This window comes from Carettochelys insculpta, chromosome 6, assembly GCF_033958435.1.
Source record: "Carettochelys insculpta isolate YL-2023 chromosome 6, ASM3395843v1, whole genome shotgun sequence".
Taxonomy (NCBI): Eukaryota; Metazoa; Chordata; order Testudines; family Carettochelyidae; genus Carettochelys; species Carettochelys insculpta.
Window position 1 is genome coordinate 106,251,860 of NC_134142.1, and position 21,830 is coordinate 106,273,689.

At 41.5% G+C, this 21,830-nt stretch overlaps 1 protein-coding gene across 1 annotated transcript in view; it reads left to right on the top strand.

Moving 5' to 3' along the window:
* The window catches only part of OTOG (otogelin), a 169,159-nt gene that overhangs the window by 135,022 nt on the left and 12,307 nt on the right, over nt 1–21,830 (top strand). The window contains exons 38-50 of the mRNA XM_074997753.1: nt 3,415–3,635; nt 5,225–5,363; nt 7,992–8,186; nt 9,071–9,283; nt 10,440–10,544; nt 11,331–11,441; nt 14,061–14,162; nt 14,650–14,748; nt 15,230–15,270; nt 16,456–16,531; nt 18,023–18,201; nt 19,435–19,539; nt 19,985–20,104. Of these exons, the coding sequence (XP_074853854.1) occupies nt 3,415–3,635; nt 5,225–5,363; nt 7,992–8,186; nt 9,071–9,283; nt 10,440–10,544; nt 11,331–11,441; nt 14,061–14,162; nt 14,650–14,748; nt 15,230–15,270; nt 16,456–16,531; nt 18,023–18,201; nt 19,435–19,539; nt 19,985–20,104 (1,706 nt within the window). The remainder of the gene's footprint in view (nt 1–3,414; nt 3,636–5,224; nt 5,364–7,991; nt 8,187–9,070; nt 9,284–10,439; nt 10,545–11,330; nt 11,442–14,060; nt 14,163–14,649; nt 14,749–15,229; nt 15,271–16,455; nt 16,532–18,022; nt 18,202–19,434; nt 19,540–19,984; nt 20,105–21,830) is intronic.

Here is a 21,830-nt window from a genome sequence, read left to right on the forward strand (position 1 = left end):
ACAGAGAACCAAAAATAGTAATCAAGGTGGACAAATCAGAAAAAAAATTATCAAGGTGAGCAAATCAGAGAGTAGAGGGGCAGAAGGGGGGGGGCAGTTAAGAATTGGATTAAGCCAAGTGTGCAAACAAGCCTCTATAATGACTCAGAAAATTCCCATCCCAGTTCAAACCATGTGTTAATGTGTCGAATTTGATATAAAAGAGAGTTCAGCAGCTTCTCTTTCAAGAGTGTTGTGAAAATTCCTCTCCAGCAAGACACAAATTTTTAAGACATTAACAGAATGGCCTACTCCATTAAAATGCTGGCTGACTGGTTTGTAGATCAGGAGTGTTTTTATGTCTGTTTTGTGCCCATTAACTCTTTGTCTAAGAGAGTTTGAAGTCTGTCCAATATACAAAGCATCTGGGTATTGTTGGCACATAATGGCATATATGATGTTAGTTGAGGAACATGAGAATGTGCCCATGATTCTGTGAATAACCTGGTTAGGTCCAGTGATGGTATCTCCAGAACAGATACGTGGACAAAGCTGGCAGTGGGCTTTGTTGCAAGGAAAAGTTCCAGGACTGGTGTTTCTGTGGTGTAGACTGTGGTTGTGGGTGAGAATCCTCATGAGATTGCGAGGTTGTCTGTAGGAGAGAACAAGCCTGTCACCTAGGGCCTTCTGGAGTGTGGCATCCTCATTAAGGATAGGTTGTAGGTCTTTAATGATGCATTGCAGTGGTTTGTGTTGTGGGCTGTAGGTAATGACCAGTGGTGTTCTGTTCTTGGCTTTCTACTCCCTGCCCTGCTTCTGCCCCTCTACTCTCTGATTTGCTCACCTTGATAATTTTCTTTCTGATTTGTCCAGCTTGATTAATATTTTTGGTTCTCTGTGCCTAAAATATTGAATCTGTTCTGGTATGGCTATGGTCTGAAAAAGTGGGTCTGTACCACGAAAGCTCAACTAATAAATTATTTTGTTAATCTTTAAAGTGCTACTTGACTGCTTTTTTGTTTTGTAAATATAAAACCATTGCTAACTGTGTTAATTGTTGCAATGCTGGTTGATGCCAGGCTGTGAAGTGTAATCTTTTTTTTTCCCTTCAATTGTGCCTTTGGATTTTGGCTATTAGAATAACAGGCACAAACACTGAAGTAATATCTAAGTAAATAGCCCAGTCATAAAGATGAAATGTGTTTTACATTATGCCACCCTAAGGCTACGTCTACACGTGCCCCAAACTTTGAAATGGCCATGCAAATGGCCATTTCGAAGTTTACTAATGAAGCACTGAAATGCATATTCAGCGCTTCATTAGCATGCGGGCGGCAGCGGCGCTTTGAAATTGATGCGCCTTGCCGCCGCGCGTCGCGTCCAGACGGGGCTCCTTTTCGAAAGGGCCCCGCCTACTTCGCAGTCCCTTTATTCCCATGAGCTCATGGGAATAAGGGGACTTCGAAGTAGGTGGCGTCCTTTCGAAAAGGATCCCCGTCTGGACGCGGCGGCAAGGCGCGTCAATTTCGAAGCGCCGCTGCCGCCCGCATGCTAATGAAGCGCTGAATATGCATTTCAGCGCTTCATTAGTAAACTTCGAAATGGCCATTTGCATGGCCATTTCGAAGTTTGGGGCACGTGTAGACACGGCCTAAGTGTCAAATGAGGTCATTTATAGATTTAGTGTTTGCTGTCCATTTAATAGGAAATACTGTCTGCTATTTTCACTTTCTGAAAGACTGTGATATTAACTTCATAAAACCAGTCCAGGCTGATCTTGTTGCTGAATTAGTTCAGAGTTGTATGTACATATACAATACACACACGAAGAGAGGCTAATAACTTATGATCACTATTAAGTCTTTACAGTTTGTAGACGTGATTTCTTTTCTTAATTTTTGGAAGTAACATGGATGAGATGTTAGGTCAATAGCATTATATTCATTGATATAAATCTCCACTCTGGCTCTTGATTATCCTCTGCTGTAAAGCAGAGCTTGAAACCAGAAATATAAAGCTCATCATTACTCTATCTTGCCAATTTCAGAAAGGGCAAATATATGAGACACAGTATCAAATACCAGTGATCCCTCAGTTAAGTCCCATGTATTGCAGACCGAGTAGGAGAGCTTGAAATTAATATCAATTTAAATTTGATTATTATGTTCACTTTGTTCTAAAGTTTTTTTCTTCCTTTTTTCTTAGTTCTAATCCTTTTTTAAATGTCCATATTATTTAGAATAAAAAGCATTAAGGAGATAAAGATAAAATGTTTCATTAGACCCAGGATTAGATTTAGCCTGAAGGATTTCTTTGTCTTACTAGCTTCATTGCTATCTCAAAAAGAATCCTAGAATAGTAATTTCCAATCCACACTGCCTATTAACAGCATTAGAAGACATTTGTGTTCTTTCTAAGCTGGTACTTCAAGCCGTTCTTCTTCAGGGGATTGCTCCATATTTTCCTGGCAGATTTGCCCCTATGGCTCTTGATATGGCCATTAACTCTCATGGGACTTGTCTACACTAGTCCCCTTCCTTAGAAGGGGGCATGTAAACGAGCCCACTCAGTCAATAGTAATGAAGTGCTGCACTGCATATGCAGCACCTCATTAGCCTAATTCTCGCTGCACAAACTTTGTAGTTGCTAACTTCGAAGCGCCAGCAAGCCATGTAGCCATGGGCATTTCGAAGAACCCACACAACTTCAAAGTTCCCTTATGCCCAAAACATATTAACTGCTAGCAAATCATGACTGAGTTCACTGGCAGCAGAGCAGGGAGCATGTTGCACCCTCTGGATAAATGACATAATTTCTGTTCTGATTCCCATGCCATGAGGAATTCTTACAGTACTTCCTTACTTACAGGGATTTGTAAGACTATAAACACCAAACATTTGGAGGACTTATTATGCTAATAGGGCCAGATATTAAGTTCTTTAGTTCTTAAGGAGTTGTAGGTATTTGTGCCTTTTGGTCCTACTAGAACACTGTCACATTTTATGGGACTCTGATACCAATATGACACGTAGATAACTAAATACTGGGGATATGTCTACACTGTGATAAAAGATCCACAGCAAGTCTTAGAGCTCAGGTCTTGAGTTGGACATGGAGGCTTGGGCTGTAAGGCCATGAAATGGCAGTGTAGTTATCTGGGCTTAGACTGGAGGCTGAGACCCTCCCTCCATGGAGGAAAGGTATCAGAGGCAAGGCTCCAGTCTGAACCCAAATTTATACACTGTAGTTTTATAGTTCCAAAGTCTCAGCCCTGTGTGCCTGAAACATCTAGTCTGGGCCAGCCATGGCTATCCCACAGGTCTTTTATTGAGTGTAGATGAATCGGAAAAGCTAGCTAATTTATTTGAACTTCAGTCATGCATCAGGATAAGCGGTGTCCAGTGCTAAAATATATTTTATTATGATCCTTTATAGGTTTCTGTGATGGAGGCTCGGCCAATGACTTGATGCTGCCTAACAGAACAGTTTTAAGAAAAACTGATGCACCATCAAATTTTATAGACAGCTGGCAGGTTCCAGACACATTAAAATATGTTGGAGAAGACAGGCACCAGGAAACTAATTGTTCAGTCGTGGACTGTTCAAAGTGTTTCAGCTTGGTGTTGAACCAGACCTTCAGTAGCTGTCATCCTTATGTACGTCTCCTCTGATACGATATTTTAAATTTAGCTATAAGCAGTGATGAATCATGAATGCATAAAAGCAGTGGTGTAACTGTATCCTCTTGCATCTCTCAAGTTGTATAATGTTAAAAAATTAACTGGAGAATAGAGCTGATCAATATGAGACTTGCATTATGCAGCTAACATTCAAAATCAGCATTTGTCATATGGAAAGAGTGGCTGATGGACTTCTCCTGGCCCTAGGCAAGGTTGGGAGGGCAGGCACTGAGCCCCCAGAAGGGGCAAGACATGGAGCACAAGAGGTGAGGCTGCGGGCTATTTCCTAGACAGCCCTTCAACACCTGCTGGGACTGCACTTGCTGCTGTACTTTTAAATTGCTGTGTCCTAGGGCATCTGCGTGCTTTACACACCCTCCCAGGCCCCCATTGGCAGGCCTGCATATAGATTTACTATTAATAATACAGTTGTATTTGAAAGTGACCCCCAGTAAAGGCACTCATATCTCTGCATCACATAAGACAAACTAAAATTCAGAACAATTACAGTCCCCTTAAAATCAAACGGCTGACAGGAGAGCAATAGATTTGTGACTAAAAGTGCAGGGAAGGTAGGAGAGGGAAAGATAATGGGCCCTATGATGCCATTTCTAAATATAAAATACATAGAGATAAGGGAGAAGAAGTGTGAAGCTCGAATAGGTCTCAGAGGTAGCTGGGGCCAGACTTGCCACCCCCCAGTCAGCCAGCGTATAGCAGCCTATTTAATGATTGCACAGATAGTGAAACAGGAATGGTAATGTACAGAAGCCTGTGGAAGAGCATTTCAATCTCCCTGGACACTCAGTGCCAGATTTAAGGGTGACAGTTCTGAAACAAAAAAATTTCAGAAATCAAATGGTGAGAGAAATCTCTGAGCTGCAATTTATTTGCAAATTTGACTCCATTAATCATGGATTAAACAGAGACTGGGAGTGGCTCACATCTTAACACAGTTTTTCTGCCTTGGGTGTTGATAGCTCCCCATTAGACGCTGAGAATGGCTCACATCCCCCAGTCTGATCTGACTTGTTTTTTCCTCTTTTGATAAGTACTGTTGATACTGGGCCATTTCTACCTTGCTGAATAGACCTTGTCAGCTCTGGCCCTCCCTCTTAATGGGACCCCACTCTTTAGTTTCCCCTCTGGAAACCCCCCTCCACCCCCTGCCGTTCATGCATCTGATGAAGTGGGTTTTTGCCCATGAAAGCTTATGCTTCAAAATATCTGTTAGTCTATAGGGTGCCACAAGACTTTTTGTTGTTTTAGATTCCTCAGTGAACATAGGACTTGGGTGCTTTAGAAAACTGAGCCCATCGTCTGTGCAATTGAAGTACTTATATGGCCCACCCTGCGCCAAGAGCAATGTTAGTTGTCCATTCCATGTTGGCTGGGCTCTTGTCAATGGGAGCTAATGGGCATTTGTCAATGGGAGCTAAGACACAGCCGAGGTCATATATTTGTCTGATCAGCTCCCCAAAGTAGTAGGCATGTTCACTCTAGTGCAATACTGGATGCAGTTTCATTCATTGTGCAATATTAACACATGGATTTATTTTCATTAGGTTCCACCTGAATTATTCTGTGACCTGTGGGTCCACGATGTGGAATACATTCAGAATCCTTGTGTAGCACTGGCTGCCTATGTGGCCATGTGCAACAAATTTAATATCTGCATAGAGTGGAGAAGTTCAGAATACTGCTGTAAGTACTGTGTTCTAAGGTGAATTGTATGTGCAGAAGAGAGAAAGCTTTCCTCAAAACGTGTTACTACAAGTCAAAGATGAAGCAGTGTGTTTTAATGTGTGTGCTTATAGAAGTATATCACATTAGTTGATCTACTGGTTTTGCAGCATCACAATACATTTAGAATCAGCTTTTTAACTTAGTAAGTGCTCAGATGCTATGGTGATGAACAATAATATATAATCTGTCATCTAGAACCTGGACCAAGAGCTGGACCAAAGACAGGTGGCAGCACACTTTACTAGTTGCAGGAGAAAGGGAACAATGGAAGGGATTTTTTGTTGTTTTTGTTGCTCTGGAATGATCATCTCTGGCTCATGTTCAGATTCACACTAAAGTGCTTTGAAGAAGCTTACAACCAACCTTCTGTGGCCAAAGGAAGGACTGCAGCCACAAGATCGTGGGTGGAGAGTAAAGGGCACTAACCAGGGAATGAAGGGGATCCTGGACAAATACTTCTTCATAAGCATTATTAAAGAATGCCTGAGAGACAAATATGGCCTGAATGTGAATTAATACACACAAACCATTTTGTCAGTGAGACATTCTTTAATACTATTTCATCATTCTCCTGGGGCATGAATTCCTCCATCTATTGGTATTGTGGGTGATGGAGTGCCTGCCCCAGGGGAATAATAAAACAGAAATGGAACTGGGGTCACATGGGCTAGAACGGGGTGGGCAAGATATGGCCCTCGGGCCAGACCCACCCTATGGACCACCTGGTGTTGGGACCCTCAGGCACACAGCAGGAAGCCACTTAAAGCAGTGTGGGGCTGCCCCTGGCCACTTCAGTTGGCTTCCTGCTTATTGTAGCTCTCTGCTCCATACTTGAACTGGAGGGAGAGGCTTTGCATGAACTGCCGCTGTGCCCTGCCCCCAACAAAAATCTTTCAGCTCCCATTGGTCAGTTTCTTGTTTCTGGCCAATAGGAGCTCAGAGATTTTGCTGGAGGGTGGGGACAGCATGCAAAGCCTTTTCCTCTGCATGTGGAGCAGAGAGCCACGTGGAGCAGCAAGATAAAGAGTTTTTATATATATAAAGCACTCTCCATTTAATTAAAAAAATTGAAATATGTTACTGTTTTTATGTATGTTCACATTTATATACTGATTAATACAGTTTTAAATTCGACATACTTATTTTCTTATACATGCTAAAAGGTGTTCTTTTTTCATATGAACATATCTGAAATTTCCATTGGTTTTCATTTTATTAGACAGGTTGTGTGTGTGGGCGGGCAGTTTTGCAGGGACGAAAAGGGGGGCTCTGATGTAAAAAGTTTGCTCACCCCTGCATTTGTCATGTTTTTATATATGAAAAATAATACACATACAATACTTGGAAAATATTTCAAACAGGCATTGTAATACCTTTGTAAATAAAAGGGACTGGGTTGGGGACAAGGAATTTAAGTAAACATACAGTCTGAGTGTTGAAAACTTTGAAGTATAAAGCAGATTGGTTTTGTTCGTAATTTTCTTCACTGGTATTGCTCTTGCTAACTAATTACTACTTTAAAATAGAGTTTGCAAAGTAAGTTTGGAAATATACTCAAGTATTTGATACTTTTCTTTGAAGAGTCATCATTCTCTTTTATCGTTATACCGTAGTGACATCTGCTGCAGGTGGATAATAGGCAAAACCAATAAAATTGTCTCCGTATGTTCTGAAGGTTAGACAGTTATGTGTTGTAATCCAGTTTTTAAGAACCCAGATTCCTGTGATTATAGCTCATGATAGATATTTTATTTGGGGTACTGTGAGCATTTTTACCAGTAATAAGCTGAGTAAAACCAACTCCCTCTTCAAACTAACCCTTTGTTTTTTTATTTTAATTTGAGCCTTCCTCATTCCTGACCAAACACTTCTTCCATGAACTGAGTTCTGATCTTCCATCATAGCCATCATTCCAGTTAACAACTGTGTATGTGTAAGGCATCATCACAACCAGGAGTGTACTGAGCATGCTATATAATACAGCTTTTCAGATCCATGCCCTTTCCCCACAGCTCTCAGACCAAGAAGATAGTAATCCATTTTTAGGAGACCCTCCATGTATCACATATCACTAGTCTTGTTCATAATCATTTGGATGAAAAGGTGTTGAGTTTGGTTCCCAGCATATGCAGTTTGGTGTAGTTGATAAAGGTTTGACAGATGCTCCAGTAATCAACATATTTGCCATTTCATTTCCTCTGGGAAATATTCAAACTATTTTAATAAAACAATATACTTAAAGACAAACCTGCATGTTTAAACACGTCATAGATCTGAACTGGTTTGTGAGAAGGAAGAAATTGTGTATTGGAAGACAGTTGGTTTGGACCAGAGAAACCATCCGAAATTGCTAGCTATTCCCTTGAGGAAAATATGCGGGATAGAAAGTGAGTTAAATTGTTTGCCGAGTTTGCTCTTCACAATTGGATGCAGATTGGGCGATCACATCTGACTGCGTGTACATGTCAGTGTAGCCAATTGGAATTTCACACAGGCCTGTTGGTGCTCTTCTGTACCAGACAAAAACCTTATGTGCTAGAGAGCTTCAAAATGTTGTATGTTTTATGTGTTTTCTTTCTCTTTTAGCCTTTCCCTGCTCTGAAGACACCTCCTACCAGGCTTGTATTGCTGCCTGTGATGTTCCAAGTACATGTCAGAATGGTGAGCCTACCCCTCTGGGCTCAGAGCACTGCTCAGTGCTGACAGAAGGCTGTGTCTGCTCTGAAGGGACTCTTCTTCACCGTGCTCACTCTGCTCTCTGCGTTCCAGAAGAGAAGTGTGGTATGTCTTGATCCCTCTTTTTGATTTTCACTGTCAAGTGATGACCACATTCTTGAGCAGGCCTTGCTGATTAGGGGAATTCCCTAGCTTGTGGCTGGGCTGATGCTGTGTGAAGTCTGCAAATGACTGAAACTGATACTCCAATGAATGCTTTTATGGTCCAAGATCCAGTGGCTTTACCAGGTGAACCAAAAAAAAAAGAGCCTTCTCCTGCTCCACCATTAACTCAGGTCCCCTCTCTGGAAAGATGCTTGTGCAGGGGGTGCTTTTAGCTTATTTTACCAATGTACTGTCCTAGGCCCACACCACACAAAGGAATACATCCCCCCAGAGTTCTGCTAGGGAGGGATCTATGAAGACAGATCCCTTTTTGGGACTGGGTCCCATATGAGGAACTTTATTCATATATATATTTCACATTCTATACCTGAAATTCAGTGTGTAAAGCAAACTATCCCAAAAGTCTAAGCATATTAGGATTTTCTTGGTCTCCTTTTCTGGCTAGTACTCTGGTAAAGGAATCTATTAATGATTGAATACATTTGTAATGCATACAATATCCATAACCCATGAATATTAGCTGTATATAACCCCTGTTCTTGTTGCAGCAGAAGGTGGATAAAGTCCTGCTGCAGCATGGTCCACCAGAGGATACCTGCTTGACACAGGAGTTGTCTGGGGTGGCACTTCCAGCACACTGTGAAAGGGTGCAGCACATTCTCCTATCCATGCTGACTCTGACCCATCCTGCCATCTTCAGCATTGGCAGTGGCCATTAGCCCAGATTCAGACACTAGTTTGCAATCATACATATGATATAGAGCAGCAAGACTGTCACTTTGAAACAACATTAAAAATTCTTGTCTTCTATTGCAATAATTCAGCCTGCACAGACAGTTCTGGTGCACCCCATGCAGTAGGGGAGATTTGGAAGACCTCCCTGAGCGGATGCTGCTTGCACAAATGTATTGACCATGAGACCATTATTCCCGTGGAATACAACTGCTCAGACGTTCATGATTTAGACTGTCAGCGGTTTGGGGAAGTGGCCCTGATTGTTCCCGATGATCATACCTGTTGTCCTCAAAAGATCTGTAGTAAGTATCCTTCACAAAATATATGTGCATATGACATTATTCCCTTTCTGGTATACCCCACATGTGACGCATCAGGATTCCATGTGTGGCCTGCAAGATATTTTGTTTAATGTAGCTTATGAGCAGGGTTGCCAGATTTTGCTGGTTTTATTGGGGTAATTTTTCTCTAACCAGTGTTAATAATGTGACACACAGTAGAGCAAAGGAATGTGAAGTCAGGTGCATGCTGATTGCACCATTACAACATTGATTGTGAGAGCTGTGTGCTTCCTCTGCATCCAGTCAAAGTTCTGACAGTTCAATCAGCACACCTCACAAATTCTAGGTACACAGGCACAGTTAGGAGAACTACCCTGTTCTAGGAGACCGTCTTGGTTATGACAGTGCAATGGCCCACTGAGATGGAGGCCCACTCGTGCAGCCCACTCACTAGCCCAGGTTGCTCATTGCTACTATAAATCCTTTCAGTTAGTCAATAAAAATAAATCAGCAAAGTAATCCAAAATTTAGAAGAAATATATGGATCATTTAGCATCTTTGCAAAGTAAATCGGTAATAAAAAATCATACCAAAATTAGAGAGTGTTTTGTACTCATAGTTTTCTAGAAGAGCTCATGTCCAAAAGCAAAGGTTGTAAGTTATTATCCTTGTTTGTGCTTTTTTGTGTGCTGGTACTTGCCGGTACTGAGTACTGGCACCTCAGCATCCACAGTTGGGGAGGTGGGGTCTGGCAGCCCTGCAGTGGGAAGCCCGCTGGGGTGTGGAGGCCTGCTGGCAGCCCCAGCCATGGGAACGCTGGGAGGGGTTGGGGGCAGAGAGCTGGCTGAGTACTAGCTCCTCTTTTACAAAAAAAAAGAAAGAAAAAAACACGGGCTATGACAAATTGAGGACAGATTGTTCCACAGAGCTCTCCATGGAGAGTAGATTTTTAAAGTTGACTTTTCACAAGGGCTCAGTCTGCTTTCAGTGAGAGTGGGGCTAATGCTGTGTACTTTTTCAAATCCCACTCGTAGTCATTTTGTGCATTTTTAAATATTATTTTGGATTTTTTTATCAATGAATTACAAATGCAACTTGATGTTTTCCACTTGACATGAGAACTCTGCTGAATATTGTAGAAGTTCCTCATTTCTTTTTCCTATGTTTTTGTAAATAGTTTGTAATCAGAGCTTTTGTGACTCCTTTATCCCGGAATGCAAGAGCTTGGAAAAGCTAGTCACCTACTATCGTGAAGATTCCTGTTGCCCCAATTACACTTGTGGTAGGTATCTCATGACAAAATGAAGACATGCTACAGAACAATTTTTGGCAGAAATCTGTTTTATAACAATATTTTTCAATATTGAAACTTATTCTTTTGTGCTACAATTTAGAGGGTTTTGCAGGATTTCATTGTGTGAAAATTTTGAATGAAACTATACAACGTTTGCAAAAATTGGTTGAATTTAACCAGAAGAATGTCAGTGCAGACTTTATTATGTCTTGTATGCAGAGCTCTCTTTTGCTTAAAAACTCAGGATTCTAGTTCATTTTGTGCATTGGCAAAGGAGCCTTCTGTGAAAGAATTGGGCAGACATATGACCTAATACACTGTGGTGTGCTGGGCAAATCCATGAGTAACATGCCTGGCTGTGTCCATCTGTTCTAAAGGGCTATGTCCCAGTGACCTGGGGTTGCAAGAATATGGTCCCCTGTCTGCTTGCTGGTGACTGGAAGCAGGCAGTGAGGTTAGTGCATGCAGCCCCTTTCTCTTTATTTTCTGTGTTCAGTTTGCCTGATGTAGTTATCTACTTACTTTCTTCAGAGGAGTATTTCTTGAAGGGAGGAAGACATGCCGTTACAGAGAATGTTATGCACATAAAACAGCCCATCGTCTGGGATGTGCCTTGTGGTTTATTATTTCATAAATCTAAATACTTTGTTTTGAAATTGGCGTGGCCTTGGTGGTACTAAAATACCTTCCCCTTTGCTAGTGCATGAGAGGGGGAGAGCTATAATTTTTCCCAAAGATTGACAATGAACAAAAATTGTTTTGTGCTTATATTAGAATGTGATCCATCCAAGTGTGAGCCAGTGGAGCAGAGTCAGAACTGCCGAGAAGACCAAACTCTGATTGCTGCTCGTGTGGAGGGCACCTGCTGCATATCTTACATATGTGGTATGATAGCTTCATTTAATGCAGCTGTACATGATAGCATATAGGCATGGGTAACTGGATAATAATTTATTATTTAAGGTCACAGTGGGCCACCCAGGATAGGTGTGTAAAGTACAGAAGTAGGTTAAATACTGTTAGTTGTGTGTGTAGGACGAGGGAAATGGCGGACACTATCCCATGCAGGGTTCTGTGGAGAGCTGTACAACAGCCCTGCGTGATGGTGTAGCAGGGCTGAGGGACTGAGGGCTCACCCAATGGGGTCCATGCGTGTGGTTCTCAGACTATGGGGTGGGCTTCCAAAGTGAGGTGTAAGACTGTCAAGAGAGGCACAAGCTGTGAGCTTAATTTTAAGAGCTCTTGCTGTCAGCCTTGGGTGGGTGGGGCCCATGCTGAAGAGCTGTGCACTCTTGGGAGGTATAGATCAATGTAACAGTTTGAGCCCTGCTACCTGGACATGCGTACTCCCCATTCCATCACCTGTTAGCCCTAGAGTTGTGACAACAGGTTACTAAGTCTTCTGTGAAAAGAAATAATGACTATCACTTTACACAGTGCCACCGTTACTTTTGTGCTGCTTCAGAACTGGGTGTTGACATGTGTACTGGTGGCAGGAGGTAGCAGAGTATGTAAATGACTGTGGGCACGAAGAAGGTGGGGTCAATAAAATACATTTGAGAGCTGCTGGTGTATATCAATAACACTCTAGGCACCATGCAAGATTTCTATTTGCTATAGTAAAATCTTTTCCGTACAGCCGGTAAACTGCCCTCTATAGCTGTGTCTACACGTGCACACTACTTCGAAGTAGCGGCACTAACTTCGAAATAGCGCCCGTCGCGGCTACACGCGTCGGGCGCTATTTCGAAGTTAACTTCGACGTTAGGCGGCGAGATGTCGAAGTCACTAACCTCATGAGGGGATCGGAATAGCGCCCTACTTCGACGTTCAACGTTCAACGTCGAAGTAGGGACCGTGTAGACGATCCGCGTCCCGCAACATCGAAATTGCCGGGTCCTCCATGGCGGCCATCAGCTGGGGGGTTGAGAGATGCTCTCTCTCCAGCCCCTGCGGGGCTCTATGGTCACCGTGGGCAGCAGCCCTTAGCCCAGGGCTTCTGGCTGCTGCTGCGGCAGCTGGGGATCCACACTGCAGGCACAGGGTCTGCAACCAGTTGTCAGCTCTGTGTATCTTGTGTTGTTTAGTGCAACTGTGTCTGGGAGGGGCCCTTTAAGGGAGCGGCTTGCTGTTGAGTCCGCCCTGTGACTCTGTCTGCAGCTGTGCCTGGCACCCTTATTTCGATGTGTGCTACTTTGGCGTGTAGACGTTCCCTCGCAGTGCCTATTTCGATGTGGTGCCGCGCAACGTCGAAGTTGAACATCGACGTTGCCAGCCCTGGAGGACGTGTAGACGTTACTCATCGAAATAGCCTATTTCGATGTTGCTACATCGAAATAAGCTATTTCGGTGTAGGCTTCACTTGTAGACGTAGCCTATGTGTCCCTTGAGTATACTCTCTGTTTCTGCAGCCCATTGATTTCAGTGGAGCACAGGATGAATCTTCCTGGCCCAGTATGCTACACGCAACTGTCGAATTGCTAGAGTTTTAATAAGGACTTCCATTTGGTTTAAACCTTAAGTAGATTTGTACCAAAGTAATTTTTCTTGCTGAGAGTAGTGTACACTTACTGGGAGATTGACCGGTTCAGGGTCAATATTCAGGAGTTTGATTTTACACATTTGGTAAAGATGTACAAAATCGATCTCTCTGGGGTCCACAGTCGACCCCCTGTACTCCTCTTCTCACAAGGAGTAAGGGAGGTCTACAGGAGAAATGGTCCTGTGGACCTCCCTCAGTGAGGACAGACCTTACAGTCAACTGCAGACATGTCGATTCTAGCTGTGCAATTGCTGTAGCTAGAATTGCATATCTGCAGCAAACTGTAAGGCCAAGCCTGACAGCATTCTGGGCTCTGTTAGCATGGAACCTTTCTCCCACACAAGTTATTGTCCTGCCTGTGTTTGAGATTGTAAATCTTGCAACTAGAGGTGCCTGTGGTACCAAAAATTCTGTAGTATGGTTTTGCTGCAAGTTGAAGTAAGAGGCTGAAACAGTTGCCTTTTGTTGGGAATCAGAAATAAAGTACACGCTCAGAATGGAGCTTTTCACAATTCTGTACTTTGGGCTATAGTGAACGTGGTCTCTAAATCCCACCTGGAGCCCCACTGCTGTGGGGAGCTTCGCTGGCTCTGGGACCACGGTGCGGGTCTGAGAGCCCTCTGTCCCACTTGCAGCTCCAAGGCCAAAAGAGCTCTCAGCAACCACCGGGGGTGTGGCGTAGAGGAACTTGAGATGTAAGCTCCTCTGCCCCTTACCCCCAGCAGGGTTTTTTCACTGTAATGAACCTCTGTTTATAATGAAGAAATAGCTTAGATTCCCAGAGGTTCATTATAATGAGGTTATATACTGTGTTTAAGTTCAGGCAGATTGAGGGTGCTGTAAGACAGATGAATGACTTTGTGGGAAAAGTACAGTTACAGTTAGTAAGTTATTGTGTGCTGTGTTTCAATAACATTTTCAGTCCCCTTCCTTTCTTGCATTTAAATCTTTTTTTTCTTCAGCTTGCGGGGTTTGCTCTGATCAGATACCAAAATGTCAGGAAGGAGAAGTGCTTACTGTGGATGGCAATACTACAGATAGATGTTGCCCTGCTTATCAGTGTGGTATGTTGATTTGACTATTTTTCTTAGTTCTGAAATGCATGTAATAGAGACACTGCACTGAACTTCCTAGTTATAAATGTTCAGTGCCATAAATGGTGGACTAGATAGCTCTTTGCCCTCACCAGTACTAAACCTGAACTCTTCTAGTGATTAAAAGATCATGTTCATGAAGCAGAATCTACACATTTGTCTCTTAGATGGGTACTAGTCATTCCTGGCACTGAACAGTGGAGATTAAATGAGATCAACACAAATCATTATAAAACAATTTTAAATGCAACCCCTTTCCTTCCCCAAATGGTTACCTTGTATATTTCTATCACCTGTTATCTAGTGTTTCATCCTGGTCAACAATTTTTACAAGCTAGATATTCTCTGAAACTTGTCATAAGTGAGCAGTTCATTTCCTGTGGTTCATATTTCTGTTCATCTAAAAAAATTTGAGCACCACAAGCTGAAGGTTTTGTTTTGTTTTGTTTTGTTTCAGTTTGTGAAACTTATCGTTGCCATGAATTCCAGTGTGCAGTAGGGATGTCCTTGGTGGAAGTTTGGAGCCCAGAAAAATGCTGTCCATATCGGACATGTGGTAACGTGATCTGTTTTCATTTCAACTGTTATGTCCTGTTGCTCTGGCAAGATCTATGGCCTTATATCCTGAAGGCTACAAAACAACCAGGTATTCAGCTGCCCAGGGTGCAGGATGTTTGGGATAATGTCTCCCACACAGAGGAGCTAACGTGCAGATGAAATTGGTAGTAGCCTGCATAAAGCAAGGAATTTCTTGATTTACCTGATTTTTTTTTCTTTTTTTCAGAGAGATCATAAAATAAGAGACATAGTGGTCTGTGGGATCCACTTATTTGGGATTGGGGTCAAACTGCAACAGAAGCCATGTATAGTTTTTTCTCCACAGTATTGGGCTCATCAGGAGATGTGTTTTGAAAGCCAGCAGGCCTTCTGTAGTGACCACTTGGGAAATTGGGGTTTCTGGGTCCTCATGCTTTTTTTGTTTCAGTTCATATGGAAACATACATTTCTAAAATTTATTTTTTTCTCTTTTGTTTCAGAGTGTGCATGTGACACAATCACTAAACCTCAGTGCAAACTGGTATGGAATCTGTCTTGTTAAAATTAATTATTTTAGAATTTTCGTAGCAAAAACAGTTAATGTGTCAGTAAATTATGATTAACTTGTTCAACTTCCCCCCCTTTTAAAATTTCTTTAGTGGATGGCTAGACTAGATAATTACAGCATAATAACTGAAATGTTAGCCGTGAACATTTCGGTTACTCTTAGAAACAGTTTAAAATCCAAGAGGAAGAATATGTACACTATAATGACTAGCAAGTAGCAATATACATATTTCTTTTAGGATCAAATCCTGCTCTGAAATGTACATATCCAGGAACTGCATGCATACATCAGAGGGCTGGATTTGTTCTTTATTCTGTCAGAGATTAAACACTTCAGTTATCATTATTTTAATACTACCTGTCATGATAAATGGGTCAGTATTTTTAAACATCAGCCTCTGATTCAGCAAAACACTTGATCATGTTTCAATAGGAGTGCTTGTGTGCATTCTCCTGATGTCCTTAGGTTTCAGCACAGGCCTAATTACTTTGCTGGATGAAAACATTTTGTATTCAGTGTGATTATTTTATCCAGAAAATATATTATCCTTGGAATAATCAATAACTGTGATTGGCATCATAATGAATAAATAATAATTGTCTCACCATGAAATACTGCGGTCTAACTATTAAGAGAAAGCTAACAATAAAGCAGTTATTAATATTTTAGAGGTTTTTTGGAGTGAAAAAAGGAAGGGATGAATTTGACTGGACTTAGTGCATATGAAAGAAAATTGGCCACAGTAAAATATATTACCATGTTCTCTGCTGATGCAATTCCATTCACATCAGTGTAATTATCCCAGCAAAAGACAAGGCCCATAGAGTGGCCAGACTTCCATTAACAGGTGTATCATTTTACTTCTGTCTTGATCTCCCATAACCTTTCCGCTTCATTTTCAAACTCTTCTTACACTGACAGTTGTAATCATTCTCAATTTGGAGAAATAAACCCAAACGTCCAGTAAGTCACACCTCTAAACTAATTTTGGTCACTTGTGAGTGACCAGAGTCAGATTCCACACAGAGTTTCCAGGGCTAACAGATTAGTGTATTAACTGTGCTACTAACCCAGAAGTAAAAACTTAAAGGAGAAGAATCAAACAGACAAAGGCTTGTTTGTGATATCACACTACCTCTTTTTCTTTTGTGTGGATAGGGGGAGAAACTGCAGATTGACGAACAGTTTCAGAACAGTACAGAGAACGTTTGTGGCTGTACAACGTACAAGTGTGGTAAGTAGGAAAAGAGTTTGCATCAAAGACATATTCCCTACAGTGCTGAGGGTGGATAACCTACTAAGGACAGTGCATCCACTTCTTAAGCATGGTACTGAAGGGAGAGAATTCACTGAACTAACCCACACGATAGGGTGGATAGGGTAGAAGTAGAGGAAAAGGAAGATATGTATCAGAATCTCTTGTTAACTGTATAGTTGTGTACTTGGAATTCCCACAGCCCACAAACCAGCCAGGGTAATTGGGGACATTGGCAGTAAGAGGTGCTAATGAACTTCTGATTTAAATAGCATGCTTCTCCTCACAGGGCTCAGTAAAGTATATGCTTAACTTCTAACCCTTGAATAGTTCTGCTCATCCCATATGTGGACTACTGCACAAGTGCTGCAAGTTAAGTATGGGTTTTAGTGCTTTGTAAGATGTAAGGCACAGCTCAGTTCTGTGCAGAATAAATCTTGGAAAATATAAACTGGGGCCAGAAGAGTCTCAAAGTAGTGCTGCTCTGTGGAGCAGGAATTCACGCAAGGCACTCAGTAACCAACCATGAAAAGGCAGCAGGGGTGTCTGCCTGTCTGAATGGAGTCAGTGGCACTTGTTGCAAAGACATATTGTTGCTGCTAGTTGAGGGCAAACATTTCATTCTTGGCAAGCTGGGGCAGAGATGATTTTGCTGTGTGCTAGCCTGCCATGCTCTACTGCCTGTATTCACCCTGTTGAGGAGCATCAACTGTTCATTAATTCACTTTGATCCAATCCTATTTCAAAGAGAAACTGGGTAGATGCAAAGCACAATATTGCATATGGATGGCAATCTGTTAGAGCACCACTTTCAGTTCCTGCAGCTCTCCAGACTGCAGCATGTGTGAAGCACTTCGGATAGGGCCCTGAGAAGACTGTATGTCAGCAATTCCACTCCACTGTGTAAATGTCAAAGTGTTTTCCTTTCACCCAGATGTACACAGCCAGAGGAGTGTATGTGATGCTTAAGTTGTAATGAAAGAGGTGCAGGGGCTCAAGCAATTTGATGCTGGGGTTAAAGCATCTTTTTCCTTTCGTAACAGATGCAGCAACACAAAGGTGCCGAGGCTATGAACTGCTAAGCCTAGAGGTGCTGGGGCTTTGTCCCAGCAAACTCTGGCATAAGTTAAACGCTGAGTATATTGCCTTTTGCCCACTGTTATTTTAAGCCTCCTAATAATTGAATAGTCTATCCATTTCTACATGATTATGGTAGAAACAATTTTGGGGCTGTAATGAATGCAGTTACAGATTCTTGTTAAAGCTATGGGGCTAGGTCCTCTGCTGGTGTAAATTGATGTTGCTTTATTGAAGGCCTGCAATTTCCTTCAGTTGCAGATCTGACCCCAATTGTTTAAAAAAGAAACACTACTGTAGCCTTTGGCATGCTGGTTACTCTGTCATAAAGATTGTTGTAAATCCCAAGTGATTTATGTGAGTGTGTTTGTATCATTTCATGTACTGTTGCAGTGAGAGATAAAGTATGTCTGAGTAACGAGAGAGGACTACTGCGTCCTGGACAGACCATTGTAGAACACACACCTGATGGCCTTTGCCATACTTCTTATTGTACAAACATGATTGATCCTGCCACCAAATACTATCGGATAAATACCTCCTGGATAAATTGTGTCATCAAGTGTGAAGCTGTAAGAAATTCAGAAAGTTATACGTTCATATTGTGTTTGGTAATCTTGGATAAACTATGAGTTTTCATTGGTTATTAGATTACATTCATGGGAGTTGGGCACTGAGATTAAACACTTATGAGCTCCTTCTTAATGATTTAGTGTAACTCTTCTGATTAAAACTGTGTATTACTACTAATAATGGAAACTTAAAGTCAAACTCTGTCACCCATTAGTGCTGCAAACTCAGTGCTTCTGTGTGCTGGCTGGCCTAGGCCCATGCAGTGCTTTTCTGTGCTTATCATTATTGCAAAGGTAATTTACATGAGTTGGGTCTATAAGAGACATGTGGAACAGCCTCTCTAGGTGTTGGGATTTGCCTTTGGCACAAATTTCAGACCCACATTTGGACCTGAACTCCCTCAGAGCTGTTTACATGTATTTTTTTATATTGGCTCATTACAGAAATAAGGCCTAGCTTGAAAACATAGATGAGGATCTGAGCTTCCACAGGGTGCAAGCGTGCTCAGAACTGTAGTCCATTTCTGGTGTCAAAAAAGCCAGTACTAGTGTGTCATCCAAAAATACCTTCATGAGAGGATATATTCATAGAGGAAAACAGAATACTTTTATCCCACTCTCCCCTCTAGCCTCAGCTTGTTTGGTGCGGTTATACCCCCTAGAAATGGGCTCTCACTGAATATTTATTAAAATGAAGAAAAACTTCACTGGAAATCCTGTAAAAATGAAGTATGTAGTCCTTCTCCCATGCCACACATCCAAAGTGTCTTGACAAAATACTGTGAATTAATCCATAGTGAAGATTGTTTTCTGTGTGTTCAGTGTGTAAATTTTCCTGAATACCTCTTGATTACGGTATGCAATACATCTGAATTCTAAAGCACATTGATTGTTGGATAAGCAGTCACATGCACTATTTAAAAACTGCAAAGACCCAATTCATTTCTGAGTCTCTTCCCCTTGATGGCTATGAAATCTGTACCAGGCTCACTTAGTAGCTTACAAAAAGTGACAGAGAGAAAGCCGTGATAGTCTATATACTGTTTTTTTGTTTTTATAAAAAGTGAGTGTTTAAGCTGTAGACTGAATTGTAAAATAATAATTCTAAAAGCATCATATGAGCCTGTATAATCTAACCCATGACACTAATGTGACACCAAGATATTAAAAACAACTATAATATTTATTCTCTGCCTTGTTCTACAGCAGGACTAACATGTTTGATTTTTGCAGAATCAAGTATATGAGCCTCCAAGAGATTTAACAACCTGCTGTGGTCACTGTAAGAATGTGTCTTGTCGCCACACTTTCAGCAATGGGACAGTGTCCAATTTTAAGGTAAGTTTTGTTTTGTTTTATGAAAAGTGCCTTTGAAAATATCGAGAAGTGACCCAAAAATTACATATGCAAATTCTGACATCCAACTTGGGCATGGTTCCCATTGCAGTGTATTGAAGGACATGTATGGCGTTATTTTAACCATGCATTTATGTTTCAACAATAACAATTGAGCTGATAACGCCTTCAAAAAATGTAAAACCACACGTTAAATAGGCTCTGTTGCTGTATTACTGAAATAGATTACAATACACTTTTTTAGTGATCATGACTACAATTTTGTCCTTTAAAGGTTCCATCTAAATTATGTTTTGCAGTAAGTATCTTTGCATTAATTCAGATGTGGCTCTGTTTAATTGCATTGTTTTCAAAAAATGAAAATCACATCTTGTGACATTTTGTTCCATGCTCTGATGATGGTGATTATTTTACAATTTTATAACAGCCTGGTACTACTTGGATTTCAAACTGTGTCAAGTATGAATGCACAACCACAGCATTAGGACCGGTCTTAATTACATCTTCTATCAGCTGCCCACCTTTTAATGAAACTGAATGTGTAAAGGTCAGTGTTTATTTGAGTTTGTTTCATTGTTATGGTTTGTATTTGCATTTGAAGTTTTATTTTCAATGGTTATAAAATCTTTTAATCATCTCAGGAAGGGGGAAAATTATAGTTTCTGCTTAGATCTTTGAAAACAAAACGGTGACTGCAGTAGAGTGCTCTAAACAAAAAATTTACCTACACATTTGCTGAGGCTACAAGCCTTCTGGGCTACAAAACAGCAATAGACTCTCCATATTCTGAGAGGATGTGTCCCCCTTTCAAGCAAGGTTGTAATGCCAAGCTTAACCTGATGCAGCTGTCCAAACCCGCAAGTACTTATTAGTTGATCATTATCATTGCTAGGTCAAGGGGAACTAGACCTAGTAGTCAGAGCTAGAGTTCATAGCCACAAGACAGGAGCCAAGAATAGGCATGGGCTGCATAGCAGGGGGTCAGAGGCAGGAGACAAACTGGAGATCAGGAACTACAAATCATTTGCCATTTATTAAGGCAGCTCAGGATGCCAGGAAGTCAAGATGGGAGCAGGTAGCATGCAGTCCAGAGCAGTGTGGAATCAAGATGTACAGATTGCTTCCTGTTCCTGCTGTTGGCTTAAGCAGAGCCAGTGGGCCAATCAGCTACTCTGGGACTCTGTCAACCAGCCCTTAAGGCTGGAGCCTCACAGTGGACCTGGATTTCATGGGTTCAGGTTAGCTAGTGTGAGTAGGCTGCCAGAAGGAGGGTTAGTGTGTGGCTGCTGGGAACAACGACTTCTCTTTTCTAACTGACTTTCCATATATGACAATTTAGCATAAAAATTATGGAAAATTTAGGCTGAATACCAGGAAAATCATCCTAACAGTAAGCTGTATGAGGCTGTGGTATAGTCTTGAAGAGGAGGGGAGGTCATGATACTTTCACTGGCCTGAATGCATAAAACTAGGCTGTACTTAGTAACCAGAAAATATATACAGTAGTAGGAAATAATACTATATAGTTCTCTCTCAGTTGTGTGTGGTGGGGTGTGCATGGGTGGGTACTAAAGCAGGGAGCCCTCTCAGAGGAACTATACATCTCTAATACCCCTTCCCAGTTGACAGGGATGGAATGGTCAGTCAGAAAAAAAAAAGGCCCAATAGGTAGAAGATATTTTCCAATGTAGCCCCTAAAATGGCAGGTGTGGAAGAGCAAAGAGGGTTAAGAGCAAAGAAAGTGTAGTAGAAAAGTCTTCTGCTTCTTTCATCTTTCGGATTTTTTGAGGAAGCCAGAAACCTTGAGTATTATTTCGGTGATCACCTTGTGAGAGACTTGATGAGGACCACAGCTGGAGAGAAGACTATGGCTTAAGGGCTACTTTGTTCCAGAGGTGCTTTATTTTATACCACCAGAGACAGTGAGCTGTGGCCGGAATGAGCCTTTTGTTGAACAGGGAATTCTGTTGTATGAGAATTAACTCAAGATCCATTCCTTATGATGATAATTGTGATCTATAAATAATCAGCTTTTACTTTCAAGAATCACATGGTAGAAGCTGAGATCCCACTGTTGTTTTCTGTTCTAAGTTCTGTTCAAGTAGCACTGTGATAACTGTTGGCAGATGATGATATTTGATGACAGCTACTGAGTATTCACATGTGTTAATAGACTCAATTTAGATCATTTAAGCCTAATTTCTTCCCTGGTCTAAATGGTTGAAATTAGTGAGGTTGCATGGAATTGTAAATCAGGATAGAATAAGGGAAGT